The sequence below is a fragment of the Ranitomeya imitator genome, chromosome 3, assembly GCF_032444005.1.
Source record: "Ranitomeya imitator isolate aRanImi1 chromosome 3, aRanImi1.pri, whole genome shotgun sequence".
Taxonomy (NCBI): domain Eukaryota; kingdom Metazoa; phylum Chordata; class Amphibia; order Anura; family Dendrobatidae; genus Ranitomeya; species Ranitomeya imitator.
This window is the reverse complement of record NC_091284.1, coordinates 321,788,015-321,807,505: the sequence shown is the minus strand read 5'-3', so window position 1 is coordinate 321,807,505 and position 19,491 is coordinate 321,788,015. Positions and strand designations below refer to the sequence as shown.

At 42.8% G+C, this 19,491-nt stretch overlaps 1 protein-coding gene across 15 annotated transcripts in view; it reads left to right on the top strand.

Moving 5' to 3' along the window:
* PUM1 (pumilio RNA binding family member 1) overlaps positions 1-19,491 on the top strand; it is a 247,670-nt gene that overhangs the window by 141,753 nt on the left and 86,426 nt on the right. For all 15 annotated transcript variants that reach the window (XM_069756653.1, XM_069756663.1, XM_069756662.1 and 12 more), the window contains 4 exons: positions 10,994-11,132; positions 11,396-11,539; positions 12,041-12,319; positions 12,427-12,663. In XM_069756653.1, the coding sequence (XP_069612754.1) occupies positions 10,994-11,132; positions 11,396-11,539; positions 12,041-12,319; positions 12,427-12,663 (799 nt within the window). The remainder of the gene's footprint in view (positions 1-10,993; positions 11,133-11,395; positions 11,540-12,040; positions 12,320-12,426; positions 12,664-19,491) is intronic.

Below are 19,491 nucleotides of genomic sequence, written 5' to 3'. Positions count from 1 at the left end.
AAAAAAGTACTCTTTCATTTTTACGGATCAATTTGTGAAGCACCTGGGGGTTCAAAGTGCTCACTATGCATCTAGATAAGTTCCTTGGGGGGTCTAGTTTCCAAAACGGGGTCACTTGTGGGGGAGCTCCAATGTTTAGGCACACAGGGGCTCTCCAAACGCGACATGGTGTCCGCTAAAGATTGGAGCCAATTTTTCATTGAAAAGTCAAGTGGCGCCCCTTCCCTTCCGAGCCCTGTCGTGCATCCAAATAGTGGTTCCCCCCCCACATATGGGGTATCGGCGTACTCAGGACAAATTGTACAATAACTTTTGGGGTCCAGATTCTCTTTTTACCCTTGGGAAAATAAAAAAAATGTTGCTAAAAATCATTTTTGTGACTAAAAAGTTAAATGTTCATTTTTTTCCTTCCATGTTGCTTCTGCTGCTGTGAAGTACCTGAAGGGTTAATAAACTTCTTGAATGTGGTTTTGAGCACCTTGAGGGGTGCAGTTTTTAGAATGGTGTCAGTTTTGGGTATTTTCAGCCATATAGACCCCTCAAACTGACTTCAAATGTGAGGTGGTCCCTTAAAAAAATGATTTTGTAAATTTTGCTGTAAAAATGAGAAATCGCTGGTCAAATTTTAACCCTTATAACTTCCTAGCAAAAGAAAAAATTTTGTTTCCAAAATTGTGCTGATGTAAAGTAGACATGTGGGTAATGTTATTTATTAACTATTTTGTATCACATAACTCTCTCGTTCAACAGAATAAAATTTTCAAAATTTTAGCCAAATTTCCATTTTTTTCACAAACGCAAAAATTATCGATTTAAATTTACCACTGAGGCCGGCGTCACACATGCGAGTTTTACGGACGTAAGAGCGCAGAATCTACGTCCGTAAAACTCGCAAAAAATACGGCACAATTATTCTCTATGCCCCTGCTCCTATCTGCCGTATTTTACTGATCAGTATTATACGGCTTTCTACGGCCGTACAAAATCGCAGCATGCTGCGTTTGTCACCGTACTGCGCAAGAAATACGCCAATGAAAGTCTATGGAAGCGTGAAAAATACGGATTACACACGGACAAGCAGTGTGACTTGCGAGAAATACGCAGCGCTGTTAGAGAGAAAAGCCGGTAATTCAGTGCGGTGTACAGTAAAATCACACTGACAGCTTACAGTAGAATAGGTAGAATAAATGTGTACACATAGAATAGGTATATATATATATATATGTCAGTGAGACACATATATGTATATATATTAATATTTATTCCAGCGCTAGACAGCTTGAAAGCCGGTAATTCAATTACCGGCTTTTTCCTTCTCCTTCCTAAAACCCGACATGATTTGAGACATGGTTTACATACAGTAAACCATGTCTTCTCTCCATTTTTTTTGCAGATTCCACACTACTAATGTCAGTAGTGTGTATCTGCAAAATTTGGCCGTTCTAGCTCTTAAAATAAAGGGTTAAATGGCGGAAAAAATTGGCGTGGGCTCCCGCGCAATTTTCTCCGCCAGAGTAGTAAAGCCAGTGACTGAGGGCAGATATTAATAGCCTGGAGAGGGTCCACGGTTATTGGCCCCCCCCTGGCTAAAAATATCTGCCCCCAGCCACCCCAGAAAAGGCACATCTGGAAGATGCGCCTATTCTGGCACTTGGCCACTCTCTTCCCATTCCCGTGTAGCGGTGGGATATGGGGTAATGAAGGGTTAATGCCACCTTGCTATTGTAAGGTGACATTAAGCCTAATTAATAATGGAGAGGCGTCAATTATGACACCTATCCATTATTAATCCAATTGTAGTGAAGGGTTAAATAAAACACAAACACATTATTTAAAATTATTTTAATGAAATAAAAACAATGGTTGTTGCAGTATTTTATTCAACGCCCAATCCAGTCACTGAAGACCCTCGTTCTGTGAGTAAAAAAACATAATAAACCAACAATATACTTACCCTCCGCAGATCTGTAACGTCCAACGATGTAAATCCTTCTGAAGGGGTTAAAACATTTTGCAGCAAGGAGCTGTGCTAATGCAGGCTGCTCCTCGCTGCAAAACCCCAGGGAATAAGGCTAAAAATAGATCAATGATCTATATTTAGCTTTATTTGCGGTGAGGCGCCCTCTGCTGGCTGTTCATAGATCGTGGGAAATTACCTAGAAAGCCAGGGAGCTTTCTAGGTAATTTCCCACGATCTATGAACAGCCAGCAGAGGGCGCCTCACCGCAAATAAAGCTAAATATAGATCATTGATCTATTTTTAGCCTTATTCCCTGGGGTTTTGCAGCGAGGAGCAGCCTGCATTAGCACAGCTCCTTGCTGCAAAATGTTTTAACCCCTTCAGAAGGATTTACATCGTTGGACGTTACAGATCTGCGGAGGGTAAGTATATTGTTGGTTTATTATGTTTTTTTACTCACAGAACGAGGGTCTTCAGTGACTGGATTGGGCGTTGAATAAAATACTGCAACAACCATTGTTTTTATTTCATTAAAATAATTTTAAATAATGTGTTTGTGTTTTATTTAACCCTTCACTACAATTGGATTAATAATGGATAGGTGTCATAATTGACGCCTCTCCATTATTAATTAGGCTTAATGTCACCTTACAATAGCAAGGTGGCATTAACCCTTCATTACCCCATATCCCACCGCTACACGGGAATGGGAAGAGAGTGGCCAAGTGCCAGAATAGGCGCATCTTCCAGATGTGCCTTTTCTGGGGTGGCTGGGGGCAGATATTTTTAGCCAGGGGGGGGCCAATAACCGTGGACCCTCTCCAGGCTATTAATATCTGCCCTCAGTCACTGGCTTTACTACTCTGGCGGAGAAAATTGCGCGGGAGCCCACGCCAATTTTTTCCGCCATTTAACCCTTTATTTTAAGAGCTAGAACGGCCAAATTTTGCAGATACACACTACTGACATTAGTAGTGTGGAATCTGCAAAAAAAATGGAGAGAAGACATGGTTTACTGTATGTAAACCATGTCTCAAATCATGTCGGGTTTTAGGAAGGAGAAGGAAAAAGCCGGTAATTGAATTACCGGCTTTCAAGCTGTCTAGCGCTGGAATAAATATTAATATATATACATATATGTGTCTCACTGACATATATATATATATATACCTATTCTATGTGTACACATTTATTCTACCTATTCTACTGTAAGCTGTCAGTGTGATTTTACTGTACACCGCTCTGAATTACCGGCTTTCCTCTCTAATATATGTGTCTACTGACACATATATATATATATATATATATATATATATATATATATATATATATATATATATATATATATATATATATATATAGACAGTATATATATATTTTCTTTTCTTTTTGGGACACATGGATCACTTCTATAGCGGTATGTTGGTTTTGCTAGCCTGCGAGAAAACCACGCAGTACGGATGCCATACGGATTACATACGGAGGATGCCATGCGCAAAAAACGCTGACACACCCTGCCTACGGAGGAGCTACGGACCACTTTTTTCGGGACTTTTCAGCGTATTACGGCCGTAATATACGGACCGTATTGTTTTACGCTGTGTGTGACGCCGGCCTAACATGAAGCCCAATATGTCACGAAAAAACAATCTCCGAACCGCTAGGATTCGTTGAAGCGTTGCTGAGTTATTACCTCGTAAAGGGACACTGGTCAGAATTGCAAAAAACAGCCAGGTCATTAAGGTCAAAATAGGCTGGGTCATTGTAAAATCACTCTGTTTTAAACTTTTTGGTGGTTTCTATTTGTTCTTTCAGTTTCTCATTTGACCTATCAAGGTTAATTTTTTCCTCATTAACTAAAATTTGCATAAACCTCAGAGAGCTGCAGGTGGCTTCCTTTTCCCCTCAGGCTCATGAATTGTGGGCTTCTACACTGTGTTGCTGGGAGGAGGGAAATACGTAGACCCCGCGGGACAATGCCGTTCTTAATATAGTTCTCCAAACTCTGGAGTTCCCACCAAGACACTATCTGTTCCTTATATATCCTATTAAGATCTTAAAATGCTGCAGTGTAAGTAGGAGTAGTCCCACAAGTTCCAGACTCATAATGTGACCCTTTTTAATTGCGTGGTCAATACGTTTACCTCCATAAACATCTATGTATCAACATGAGAAACCAAAAAGTTTAGTTAAAAATAGTACAAAAAGCCTTTATTAATGACAATACAACAATTAACATATCAAAGACATGTAAAAACCTTTTTCCCCTTGAAAAAGCAGGGCCGATAAGCGGCGAAACCCGTGTCGGGGACATCCAGTGAGCAGTGCTGCATGTGGTGAGGATTCATTTTTACTTTCCTTCCCTCTCCCGCCCCCCACTTTCTGTGCCCACTGGACACAATATGGTAGTTAATGGTGCACATTCATATAGACGTCTACAGTGGGCAGTGTTCAATTTACTTCATGGGAGCTATGATGTAGTCTAAGGGAGGTCTTTGTTCTTTGGGAGAGAGGTGTTCCTCACCACTTACCACATATATGGTTTAGATATGATGTACCGTATATACTCGAATATAAGCCGACCCCCTAATTTTTCCACAAAAAACTGGGAAAACTTATTGACTTGAGTATAAGCCTAGGGTAGAAAATGCAGCAGCTACCGGTGAATTTCAAAAATAAAAATAGATGTTCCATACGGTTCATTATTTCCCCATAGATGCTCCATATAAAACTGTGCCATGTAGAATGCTCTGCACCGTTCATTATGGCCCCATAGATGCTCCACATAAAGCTATGCCATATGGAATGCTCTATACCGTTCATTATGGCCCCATAGATGCTCCACATAAAGCTGTGCCATATAGAATGCTCTGCACCGTTCATTATGGCCCCATAGATGCTCCACATAAAGCTATGCCATATGGAATGCTCTATACCGTTCATTATGGCCCCATAGATGCTCCACATAAAGCTGTGCCATATAGAATGCTCTGCACCGTTCATTATGGCCCAATAGATGCTCCACATAAAGCTGTGCCCCATATAGAATGCTCTGCACCGTTCATTATGGCCCCATAGATGCTCCACATAAAGCTGTGCCATATGGAATGCTCTGCACCGTTCATTATGGCCCCATAGATGCTCCACATAAAGCTGTGCCCCATATAGAATGCTCTGCACCTTTCATTATGGCCCCATAGATGCTCCACATAAAGCTGTGCCATATGGAATGCTCTGTACCGTTCATTATGGCCCCATAGATGCTCCATATAAAGCTGTGCCATATAGAATGCTCTGCACCGTTTATTATGGCCCCATGGATGCTCCACATAAAGCTGTGCCCCATATAGAATGCTCTGCACCGTTCATTATGGCCCCATAGATGCTCCACATAAAGCTGTGCCCCATATAGAATGCTCTGCAACGTTCATTATGGCCCCATAGATGCTCCATATAAAGCTGTGCCCCATATATAATGCTCTGCACTGTTCATTATGGCCGCATAGATGCTCCACATAAAGCTGTGCCATATAGATTGCTCTGCACCGTTCATTATGGCCCCATAGATGCTCCATATAAAGCTGTGCCATATATAATGCTCTGCACCGTTCATTATGGCCCCATAGATGCTCCATATAAAGCTGTGCCATATATAATGCTCTGCACCGTTCATTATGGCCCCATAGATGCTCCATATAAAGCTGTGCCCCATATGGAATGTTCTGCACCGTTCATTATGGCCCCATAGATGCTCCACATAAAGCTGTGCCCCATATAGAATGCTCTGCACCGTTCATTATGGCCCCATAGATGCTCCACATAAAGCTGTGCCCCATATAGAATGCTCTGCACCGTTCATTATGGCCCCATAGATGCTCCATATAAAGCTGTGCCCCATATATAATGCTCTGCACTGTTCATTATGGCCCCATAGATGCTCCACATAAAGCTGTGCCCCATATAGAATGCTCTGCACCGTTCATTATGGCCCCATAGATGCTCCATATAAAGCTGTGCCATATATAATGCTCTGCACCGTTCATTATGGCCCCATAGATGCTCCATATAAAGCTGTGCCCCATATAGAATGCTCTGCACCGTTCATTATGGCCCCATAGATGCGCCACATAAAGCTGTGCCATATAGAATGCTCTGCACCGTTCATTATGGCCCCATAAATGCTCCATATAAAGCTGTGCCCCATATAGAATGCTCTGCACCGTTCATTATGGCCCCATAGATGCTCCACATAAAGCTGTGCCATATATAATGCTCTGCACCGTTCATTATGGCCCCATAGATGCTCCATATAAAGCTGTGCCATATATATATTGCTCTGCACCGTTCATTATGGCCCCATAAATGCTCCATATAAAGCTGTGCCATATATATATTGCTGTGCACCGTTCATTATGGCCCCATAGATGCTCCTTATAAAGCTGTGCCCCATATACGGTATATTGCTCTGCGCCGTTCATTATTTCCCCGTAGATGCTCCTTATAAAGCTGTGCCATATATAATGCTCTGCACCGTTCTTTATGGCCCCATAGATGCTCCATATAAAGCTGTGCCCCATATAGAATGCTCTGCACCGTTCATTATGGCCTCATAGATGCTCCATATAAAGCTGTGCCATATATAATGCTGCTCAGGATGCCGGCACTTTCAATATTTACCTGCTCCTCGTGCGGCTCCGTCTCCAGCACTGACACTCAGCAGAGGGCGCGCACTGACTACGTCACCGCGCCCTCCGACCTGAGCGTCACTGCCAGAGGACGCTGGAGACTGAGCCACACTGGAGCGAGAAGCAGGTAAATATCGCGCAGCGCTCCCCCTCCCCGTATACTTACCTGCTCCGGCGCGGTCCCTGCACGCCCCTGCTTCTTCCACCGCTGCATCATCTTCTTGTATTGAGCGGTCACAGTTACTTGTATTGAGCGGTCACATTTTCAGTTATGAATATGCGGCCCCACCTCTATGGGAAGAAGATGCAGCGCCGGGAGAAGCAGGGACCGTTCCGGAGCAGGTAAGAATAACTACACAGCCCCCGCTCCCCCTCCCCTGCCGACCCCCGGGTATGACTCGAGTATAAACCGAGAGGGGGACTTTCAGCCCAAAAAATGGGCTGAAAATCTCGGCTTATACTCGAGTATATACGGTAATAGCTTTGCGTCATGCTCTGTCTTTTTAGTGTCTATTTAACACATCTGTTCACATTGTTTGTAGGTTTTTACATGTCCTTGATATGTTAATTGTTGTATTGTCATTAATAAAGGCTTTTTATACTATTTTTAACTAAACTCCTTTTGGTTTCTCATGTTGATACATAGTGTAGGTAGGAGTGTATTTTTTTCTGAGAAAATGCTTTCTCAGAGAAAATGTCCTTGGCCTCAGTGAGCCATAGTTCAGTTGTCTGGACCTGCCGCTAGGAAACCGGCCATAACAAAACGGCAACAACAAGTAGATACAGTAAGCTAGAGTGTGATAGTCCTCAGTTTCAAAAACACCCTCAGGAATAACAGTACATAATAGCTAGGAGGATACCCAATATTAAAACTTAACTTTTACTTAGTTTTTATAAAACCTAAAGTAACCCAACTAATACCCCACTCAAATAAATTAAACAGTGCTCATGTGAACCAGTGCACAAAAAGTAAAAATTGGTTGGATCTCACCAATGATCATGGACATGTAGTCACGATACTATACCTCCCAGCATCTTCCGCTGAGTCGGCGGTCCAGGTATAGGGATGGGGATAGGGGGTAGGGTATGTACTATCCTTCCCTGTTTAACCCTGTTTTTAACTCCTGTCCTTACAAGGACAGGCCCTGAGTGATCCCTAACTGTGGGCGACACCAACAAAATGGACAGGTTCCAAACTTCTCCCAACGCGTTTCATATCCAATGGCAGAGACTCATCAGGGGAGCAAACAAATGCGCCAAACAGGCGTTAATGATAGTCCATAGAAAGTCCGTTCATGTTATCGGTCCCGCAGTGGCTGGGTACCGAAAAGACCTCATATGCCGTATAAGTGTGCGATCCCAAATAAATCCTTGCATATCGCCTTATAGGCGTACCCTTATATAGTATGTCCGGAGTCATGGCCCGTCCCCCTCACACACCCACAGTCAATTTGCAATTAGCAGGCTGCTGTAAGCCATCATACTTACTCATTGCATCCTCACCATGTTTCCCTGCCCTACTCACATGTCTGTGGCTTGCGCTCCAAGCACTGGAACGCTATCAAACTGGAAGCGCCGACGCCATCTTAAGTGCGCCATTTCCGGTCACCTCCGCTTTGCCGTTGCTTCAATGCGTTACAACATTGGAACGCAAATCTGTAAAGAGTGACCGCGCAGGTACATATGCGTCACTCAGAGTAGTGGGACGTGCAATGATGCCGACTCTAAGAATTTCTACTAATTACAAGGTGTTTCTTAGGATATATCTATACCTCTCTGCATACATGATCCCGAGTACTAGATATACAGGGTATATAGGAGTGGTGTCTGTATATAGGGGGGGTCTGTATATAGGAGTGGTGTCTGTATAAAGGGGGATGTCTGTATATAGGAGTGATTTCTGTATATTGGGGGATGTCTGCATATAGGAGTGGTGTCTGTATATAGGGGGATGTCTGTATATAGGAGTGATGTCTGTATATTGGGGGATGTCTGTATATAGGAGTGGTGTCTGTATATAGGAGTGGTGTCTGTATATTGGGGGATGTCTGTATATAGGAGTGGTGTCTGTATATTGGATGTCTGTATATAGGAGTGGTGTCTGTATATTGGGGGATGTCTGTATATAGGAGTGGGGTCTGTATATAGGAGTGGTGTCTGTATATAGGGAGATGTCTGTATATTGGGGGATGTCTGTATATAGGAGTGGTGTCTATATAGGAGTGATGTCTGTATATAGGAGTGATGTCTGTATATTGGGGGATGTCTGTATATAGGAGTGGTGTCTGTATATTGGGGGATGTCTGTATATAGGAGTGGTGTCTGTATATAGGAGTGGTGTCTGTATATAGGGAGATGTCTGTATATTGGGGGATGTCTGTATATAGGAGTGGTGTCTATATAGGAGTGATGTCTGTATATAGGAGTGATGTCTGTATATTGGGGGATGTCTGTATATAGGAGTGGTGTCTGTATATAGGAGTGGTGTCTGTATATTGGGGGATGTCTGTATATAGGAGTGGTGTCTGTATATAGGAGTGGTGTCTGTATATAGGGGGGTTTCTGTATATAGGAGTGGTGTCTGTATATTGGGGGATGTCTGTATATAGGAGTGGTGTCTGTATATAGGAGTGGTGTCTATATATAGGACTGATGTCTGTATATAGGGGGGTTTCTGTATATAGGAGTGGTGTCTGTATATAGGGGGATGTCTGTATATAGGGAGATGTCTGTATATAGGGAGATGTCTGTATATAGGAGTGGTGTCTGTATATAGGAGTGGTGTCTGTATATAGGAGTGGTGTCTGTATTTAGGAGTGGTGTCTGTATATAGGAGTGGTGTCTGTATATAGGAGTGGTGTCTGTATATAGGAGTGGTGTCTGTGTGTGTAGTGACATATGTCTAGGGTTATATGTGTAACTAGTGATGATGTAACATCTGTCCTGAAGGCAAGTTGCACCTAGGTGTTAATAGGTACTTCCTTGGGACTAATAGAAATTGTCTCCATATCTAACTAGGGCCAAGAAGAAGGTAACATTTGGCACCTCCTAGCGCTTGGAGGGGAGATGCTAATTGTGGCCTGAGGGGATCTATTCCTGGGAACCTGCTCATAAGTGTCTCAAGAGGAAAATAATATATATTCATTAGTAGAGCGGCCGTGGCCAATCAACAAGCCAGCAATTTATGATATTAACCTGAGGGGCCGGTGTAGAAACCTGACCTCCAGACCAAAGTTATAAATTTAGGCTGCAGACAGAGAACGGTGTTCACATGATGGGTGCAGCCTGAGAAGCTGGTGTGATCCAATTTACATCGTCCTACCCTCAGGGAGCAGAAAGCAACTACCAGTTAGATAATTTCTGTACGTTCTCCTGTTTATTTTGATACTGTTTGTATAAGTTGTATGTCTTTTTATTATCATATTTTTATACCTTTTTCTTATTGTTAGCATTGAACCTTTTGTTATTAAAGTATAAAACTTTAACAAGTTGAACCTTGAATGTTCTAAAAGAATCCATAGTCTAAGGTGTGTGAGCCTTATGAGTGATAGACATATTTTTATTAGTATAATTTTTTCTGGGACTCATCGCACGTGTATTCGATGACTGGTGGCAGCGTGTATGAGCGGGTGTGTGATTTATGCTCCCATTACAGCATAGGACAGAGATTGAATGCTGGACGGAGAGTGAGGAGATAGATTAACCCTTGCAGGCACAACCCCAAGTCACGTGTGAGAGCAGGCACGTAACGAATAAGTGACACCACGGAGTAGGGATCCTTGATAATGGTCTTCTTCCTTTATTACTGAGTGCTGCAAAACACTTAATAACTATACATTGGAGGAGCGCGAGAATCCTCCTACCTTATGTGAATGGTTCTCCAAGATAGGTCAAATCTCTCGCCTAGAAGAACTCTCATGCTGGGAAGTCCATAACCATGATTTTTATTTGAAAACATGGCTGCCCTGGAAAAACCTGCATGTAGAAAAGGATTAATAATGATCATTGATTGCGATTGCCCTTCCATATATAATTCCTGTTGCCTATTTGTTTGACTTTTTGTGGTGCTTACATGTGTACCTGAGTTTTTTCTTGTTTTTCTAGTTGATATTCCCTCTCCCTCATACCTAGTTTTTCCCTCCTACCCAGATTTACCTACCCCTTACCCTCTTTTTCCTCCCTCTTTCGCTATTGCCTTCCTCTTTTGTTTAATCATTAATACACTGCAAATGTCATTGTTCATTATTGCAATTTTAAAATGGCTGTAATTTTTTCAGTGTTTTACTACAAATAAAGAATTAATTAAAAAAATACCAGCTTTTGACCTACATGCTCTCCACACTTATAGGTTCTTCGTCCTGGCGGGAACCAGCGACCTCTAACCCCTAATCAGAATCAACAGGGACAGCAAAATGATCAGCTGGTAGCAGCAGCTGCAGTGAACTCTGCACTTGCATTTGGACAGGGGCTTGCTGCTGGCATGCCAGGTGGGTATACATATTTTGATGATTGGTTTATATACTTACCAAAAATTTGCTTGTATTCTGTGCAGTGACGATATCTTTGTATGGAAAAGTACATTTGTAGGAGCTTTTGGAATGAGTATAACCTAATAGATGGACAACGTCTGCTATTTGTATACTTCTGTTTGACATGGGGTCTGCAAGATATCGGTCTTTAGATTTGTAAATTTACATTGCCTTCTTTTAATATAGGTCTCTCTTTCTAACTGTTGTGCTTTTTATTGTAGGGTACCCAGTACTTGCTCCTGCTGCATACTATGACCAAACAGGGGCACTAGTTGTGAACACCGGGGCCAGAAATGGACTTGGGGGTCCTGTTAGGTTGGTAGCTCCTGCACCTGTTATCATCAGTCCATCAGCAGCTCAAGCAGGTAATCCTCAAATCTTGCAAATATACAGAATTAAAGATGCTTGTAGACAAGAATTAATTTTTAAAATCATATTGTCAGACATTGTATAGTCCGGGTTTCTGTGTATACATAAATAGTATGAACTCAAAGGTTGGATCCGTATTGTCACGTCTGTACAGCAATGCTGGTTAATATGATATATCCATGTAGATGTAGTGTAATACAGTTTGCATAATTGTGTGGAAAGTATAGAAAAGTAGAATGCCATTAGCAAGGGTTGTCAAACTGCATTCCTCGAGGGCTGCAAACAGGTCATGTTTTCAGGATTTCCGTGTACTGCACAGGTGATAATTTAGTCACCTACACACATAATGATTGCAGCACCTTCTGCAATGCTAAGGAAATCTTGAAAACACGCATGGTTTGCGGCCCTCGAGGAATGCAGTTTGACACCCCTGGCCATTAGGGAATATTTGTATGTAGAGTTAATGTTTTCTGTCTTTTTTTTTTTTGCTCCACTAGCTGTTGCAGCAGCAGCTGCCAATGGACCAGGTGGCACTACTAATGGACCCTTTCGCCAGTTGAATTCCCAGCAACCTCAGGGACAGCCGCAGCCGCAGGGCAACCAGAACCTGGCATCAAGCTCTTTTTATGGCAATAACTCCCTGACAAGTAATTCCCAAAGCAGCTCCTTGTTTTCGCAGAGTTCAGGTCAACCGGCAAACAGTTCGTTGGGGTTTGGTAGCAGTGGATCACTAGGTGCAACGCTTAGTTCAGCTCTTGGTGGCTTTGGGACAGCAGGTAAGCTTTACAGAACCATCTTGTTTTGCGCTTACATGATGAAAATAGTTCTGCCACAATTACTGCAGGTGAAATTAAATTCATGTCTTTTTTTTTTTTTTCACTAGTTGCCAATTCTAACACTGGCAGTGGATCGCGCCGTGATTCTCTTACTGGCAGCACTGACCTATACAAAAGGACTTCTACAAGTTTGAATCCAATTGGCCATAGTTTCTACAATGGTCTTGGGTTTTCCTCTTCTCCTGGTCCTGTAGGGATGCCCCTTGCCAGCCAAGGGCCCAGCCATTCCCAGACACCACCACCATCCTTATCATCCCATGGGTCGTCTTCCAGCCTCAATCTTGGTAAGAAGTTAGTGTTTTTCTAAATTTTAGAATTGTTTTTTTATTGTATACTAGATGGCAGCCCGATTCTAAAGAATCAGGAGTCTAGAATCCATATATACTTTATTTATTCAAATGTAAGAATAATACAATTAATAAATAATAGTAAGAAAGAACAAAAAATGGCTGCACTCACCAGCTCTTGACAATTCTTGTTATTTAAGGTACAGTTACACAGGATCCATGAACATGCTTATGAGGGGAGGGATGAAAGACATCAGACGACAACTTTGCGTGTTTGAATGCAGATATTAATAAATAGGCAGTTTATATTGCAGAGAAATTGCTGGGCAATAATGGACAATGTCCTTATGTGGCAAATAATAGAGCAATATACCCAATGTGGCAAAGAAGAGGTTAATAAACGGCAGTCTGTCAGTGAATAATAGGCAGTATATGGAGAAAACACCAAACAAAAGTTCAAAATTGGTGTGAAAATGTCACTGAACCACTTCACAACTAAATATATATAGTTTTGGTAAATGGTATTATCATTTTTTTGACGAAATTCGTCAGGAGCTTGAAGAGCAACGTCACTGGGCCCGCCTCCACGCAGTAGAAACTTGCTGTGAGGTAAAAATTCAAAAATCACACCAAAATGGCGGGCGGAGTGTGTCACAGTACGGCACGTTTCTGATTGGTCGCTCGCAGCAGGCAGCAACCAATCAGACACTGGACACTGTTGACGTCACTTATCTCCGGACATTAGCTCCGGACATTAGCTCCGGACATTAGCTCCGGACATTAGCTCCGGACATTAGCTCCGGACATTAGCTCCGGACATTAGCTCCGGACATTAGCTCCGGACATTAGCTCCGGACATAGCCACGGAAGTTGGCACAAATTGCAGGAAGTAGTATTCTAGGCAATTAATCTCCGGACATTAGCTCCGGACATTAGCTCCGGACATTAGCTCCGGACAAAGCCACGGAAGTTGGCACAAATTGCAGGAAGTAGTATTCTAGGCAATTATATATTAGATAAAAAGAAAACCTTTTGTTTTTATAGTTTCTTTGGGACTTGAACCTGTGATAATTTGACTGCTTATACTATGTGCTGCAGTATATAGTGAAATTCTCAGTTTAATCGAAAGCCCTATCTCAGTCAAGTCTTCAATGGAAGACCAACAAGTCAGCAATGAGGATTTTCAGCAGGCCCCAGACTGCCATATTAACCTGGGGGTTCTGGTGCACTTGGCCATCAGCATTCTTGCCATTTAACTTGGGATATCCGTGATTGACAGTGCAATGAAAATGATTAAACCGCATCGATTAGAGTAAGCTATTACATGCAAATGCCACCTTTTATAATACAGCCGACATCTGCAGGGTATGATGTGCCCATGTACCGTAATATACATTATGTGGTGGTGGTGTGGTGGTTTGAAAGTCTGTAGCTCATTTATATTATTACATTTTGGGGGGCTTTAACACTATACATACACATTTGCTTTTTTAACCCCTTCATGACCCCAGCTTTTTTCGTTTTTCGCTCCCCTCCTTCCCAGAGCCATAACTTTTTTTTTTTTTTTTTTTTTTCCCCCATTAATATGGCCATGTGAAGGCTTATTTTTTGCGGGACGAGTTGTACTTTTGAACGACATCATTGGTTTTAGCATGTCGTGTACTAGAAAACGGTAAAATATTTCCAGGTGCGGTGAAATCACAAAAAAAGTGCAATTCCGCACTTTTTTTTTTGTCTTTTTTGCTAGGTTGACTAAATGCTAAAACTGATCTGCCATTATGATTCTCCAGGTCATTACGAGTTCAGACACCAAATATGGCTAGGTTCTTTTTTTTATCCAAGTGTTAAAAAAAAAATTCAAAATTTTGCTAAAAAAAAAATTGCTCCGGTTTTCGATACCCGTAGCGTCTCCATTTTTCGTGACCTCTGGGCGAGGGCTTATTTTTTTTTGTGTGTGTGTGCTGACCTGACATTTTTAATGATAACATTTCAGTGCAGATATGTTCTTTTGATCGCCCCTTATTGCATTTTAATGCAATGTCGCGGCAACAAAAAAAACCGTAATTCTGGCGTTTTTAATTTTTTTCTCGCTACGCTGTTTAGCGATCAGGTTAATCCTTTTTTTTATTGATCGGCAATTCTGAGCACGGCGATACTAAATATGTGTATATTTGATTTATTTTGTTGTTTTATTTTGAATGGGGCAAAAGGGGGTGATTTAAACTTTTTATTTATTTTATTTTTTTTAACTTTTGCCATGCTTCAATAGCCTCCATGGGATGCTAGAAGCTGTCATAGCCTGATCGGCTCTGCTACATAGGAGTGATGCTCAGATCGCCGCTATGTAGCTGAATTCCTGCATTGCTATGAGCGCCAACCACAGGGTGGCACTCACAGCAATCCGGCATCAACAACCACAGAGGTCTTCAGGAGACCTCTGTTGTCATTCCGACGCACTGCTAACCTCCGATCACGTGACTGGGTCAGCGATGTATGCAATTCCGTATGATGGCCGGAAGCGCTAGTTAAATTCCGCTGTCTGCGTTTGACAGCGGCATTTAACTAGTTAATAGCGGCGGGTGGATTGCCATTCCACCCACCGCTATTGCGGGCAAATGTCAGCTGTTCAAAACAGCGGACATATCCCGGCTTTGATACTATAACAAAACAAGAATTTATTTTACAATACCCTGTCTCCTAGGACAATCTTGCCCAGGAGGTAGCCATTTTTCCCAAAGCAGTGCACAGGGAAGCGGCTGCTTTTGATTTAATATGACTAATAGGTGCTTGACGATGGCCATAAAAATTTGGCTGTGGCCAAGGACTTCTTTTGCATCTTGGCAGCACATAAGTTGTTTAAAATGTTTTCAGTATTTGGATGTAGTTTTACCTTACGATTGTAGCTGTATGTATGCAGATGAGTTCCTATCAAAAGGAAAAAGACTAAAGGTACCGTCACATTTAGCGACGCTGCAGCGATCTAGACAACGATGCCGATCGTTGCAGCGTCGCTGTTTGGTCGCTGGAGAGCTGTCACACAGACAGCTCTCCAGCGACCAATGATCCCGAAGTCCCCGGGTAACCAGGGTAAACATCCGGTTACTAAGCGCAGGGCCGCGCTTAGTAACCCGATGTTTACCCTGGTTACCAGTGTAAATGTAAAAAAACCAAACACTGCATACTTACATTCCGGTGTCTGGTCACGTCCCTCGCCTTCAGCTTCCCGCACTGACTGTGAGCGCCGGCCGGCCGTAAAGCACAGCACAGCGGTGACGTCACCGCTGTGCTTTACGGCCGGCGCTCAGTCGGTGCGGGAAGCTGAAGGCGAGGGACGTGACCAGACACCGGAATGTAAGTATGTAGTGGTTTTTTTTTTACTTTTACATTGGTAACCAGGGTAAACATCGGGTTACTAAGCGCGGCCCTGCGCTTAGTAACCCGATGTTTACCCTGGTTACCAGTGAAGACATTGCTGAATCGGCGTCACACACGCCGATTCAGCGATGTCAGCGGGAGATCCAGCGACGAAATAAAGTCCTGGACTTTCCCCAGTGACCAACGATCTCCCAGCAGGGGCCTGATCGTTGGTCGCTGTCACGCATAACTATTTCGTTAACGATATCGTTGCTACATCACAAAAAGCAACGATATCGTTATGTGTGACGGTACCTTAACTCGTATTACTCTAACTAGAGACTTCTCCGAAATGAGACCCATCTACATACAATGCTTACCTGAAGCCTAGTTGGATTAATGACGTACCCTAACCACTTTGTTTCCACATATCCCTGTGATTTTGTGCTTGTTTTTTTGTGACAATGGTAAATTAAGGTCAATGACTTTTGCATTTATTTATAAAAATGAATAAATTTAGCAATTTTCAAACTTAAAATGATTAACCATTTAATCCTTGTAGTCACACCATACAAAATAGTTAACAAAGTTTTCCTGATGTCTGCTTCATCAGAACCTCTGTAAAATGTTCTTTTATTTTGTTAGGATGTTAGAAACTTTAACCCCTTAACCCCGAAGACTGCTTTCACCTTCCTGACCAGGCCATTTTCTTCAATTTTGACAACTGTCACTTTGAAGTCATAACTCTGAAACGCTTCAACGGATCTTGGTGATTCTGAGACTGTTTTCTCGTGACATATTGTACTTTGGTAGTGGTAAAATTTCTTCGATATGACTTGCGTTTATTTGTGAAAAAAAACAGAAATTTTGTGAAAATTTTGGAAATTTCGCAATTTTCAAACTTTTAGTTTTTATGCCAGTATAGAGGTGGAGCCGCATATTCATTACTGTAATGAGCGGTAACTGTGACCGCTCAATACAGGAAGATGATGCAGCGCTGGAAGAAGCAGGGACCACGCCAGGAGTATACAGGGAGGGGAGCGCAGCGCTGTGCGATATTCACCGCTCCTCGTTCCGGTGCGGCTCCGTCTTCAGTGTCCTCTGGCTGTGACGCTCAGGTCTGAGGGCGCGGTGACGTGGTCAGTGCGCACCCTCTGCGTGAACGTCAGTGCCGAAGACTGAGCCGCACCGGAACGAGGAGCAGGTGAATATTGAAAGTGCCCGGGGTCCTAAGCGATGAGAGGTGAGTATGTGATTTTTTTTTTTTTATCGCAGCAAAAGCATATGGGGCAAGTGTCTGTATGGAGCATCTTATGGGGCCATAAAGTTTGTGCAGCACTATATGGGGCAAGTGTCTGTATGGAGCATCTTATGGGGCCATAACGTTTGTGCAGCACTATAATAGGGCAAGTGACTGTATGGAGCATCTAATGGGGCCATAAAGTTTGTGCAGCACTATATGGGGCAAGTGTCTGTATGGAGCATCTTATGGGGCCATAACGTTTGTGCAGCACTATATGGGGCAAGTGACTGTATGGAGCATCTTATGGGGCCATAACGTTTGTGCAGCATTATAAGGGGCAAGTGTCTGTATGGAGCAACTTATGGGGCCCTTATTACCCTTTATGCAGGATTATATGGGGCATATTTTAATATGGAGCATCTAATGGGGCCCATCAAACTTTATGGAACATTATATGGGGCTCCTGATTCAATATGGATATTCAAAAACACTTAACCTACTGATGTCTCAATTAATTTTACTTTTATTGGTATGTATTTTTACTTTTGAAATTTACCGGTAGCTGCTGCATTTTCCACCGTAGGCTTATACTGGAGTCAGTTTTCCCAGTTTTTTGTAGCAAAATTAGGGGGGGTCGGCTTATGCTCGGGTATATACGGTATGCGGTTTTTATGCGCTTTTATAGCGTTTATATAGCGAAAAAAAAAATAAAATCCGCAACGTGTGCACACAGCCTTATAGAGCGAGTAGTTACGGATGTGGCAATATCAAAGGTGTACTTTTATTGTTTTTTTTTTTATGTACATAAATGGATTTATTGGAAAAATATTTTTTATTTTTTCCTTATTTGGGGATTTAAAAAAAAAAAAATATATATATATATATATATATATATATATATATTTTCACATATTCTATTTTTTTGACTTTATAACATCATGTTGTTTCGATGGGAGAGTACAGGGAGCCCACGTCCCTGCGCGATTGTTGTCTATGCCGCTGTCACTACTGACAGCGCTATCAGAGGGGTTAAATGCCTGCGATCAGTGCTAGCACCGATCGTGGGCATTGCTGCGGGGTGTCAGCTGACACCCGCACGCGATCGCCACGGTGCTCACTGTGAGACCGCGGTGATCGTGCCGCCGTACTAGTACAGCGGCTGTCAGAAATGCAGTTCCTTCAGCGCCGTAGTACGACGCATGTCAGGAAGGGGTTAAGGGAACCTGTCACCAGGTTTGGCCAATATAAGAAACGGCCACTGCCTCTTTCAGGGCTTATGCACAGCGTTCTGTAGTGCTGTAGATAAGCCCCCGGTCCGACCTGAAAGATAAGAAAAATAAGTTTTATTATACTCACACGGGTGGCGGTCCGCTCTAAGTGTCACAGGTCCGGCGCCTCCTAACTTTTTATGATCGACGCCCTCCTGCTTGCTTCATCGCTCCCCTGGATCACACTCCTGCACAGGCATACATATCTGACCTGCTGAGGACAGAGGAATGTATTGCAGTGCGCAGGCGCTGGGCGCCTCTGACCTTTCCCAGCGCCTGTGCACTGTAGTACTTTCCTCTGTCCTCAGCAGGGCAGATAAGTACACCTGCGCAGGAGCGCGATCCCAGGGAGCGATGAAGCCAGCAGGAGGGCGGCATCGCAAGAAGATGGGAGGCGCCGGCAACCACCACCCCCCTCCCACCCACCCCTCCCCCGGGTCAGTATAATACAAGTTATTTTTATTATCTTTCAGGTCCAATCTGGGGCTTATCTACAGCATTATAGAATGCTGTATATCAGCCCTGAAAAGTGATGGCCGTATCTTATATCGGCCAAATCTGATGACAGGTTCCCTTTAAAATTGTAGCAGTAACTTTTGTAACTTTTTTCTATTTTTTTTCAAGGAAATTTACAAAGCATATTTTTTTTTTAGGGACCTGCTCAGTTTTGAAGGGACTTAGGGGTGACCTTTATATTGGAAACTACCGGTATTTTAAAAATGGCACCCCTCAACATAGTTAAAACAGCTGTCGGTAGTTTATTAATCCTTCAATTGCTTGTCAGTAATTAATGTAATTAATGACCAAAAAGAAAACATGTTATATTAACCACCTAAATGTCGCTAACTTATGAACAAGGTCACTGTAGCTGGCAGAATCTAAAGGTACCGTCACACTAAGCGACGCTGCAGCGATACCGACAACGATCCGGATCGCTGCATCGTCGCTGTTTGGTCGCTG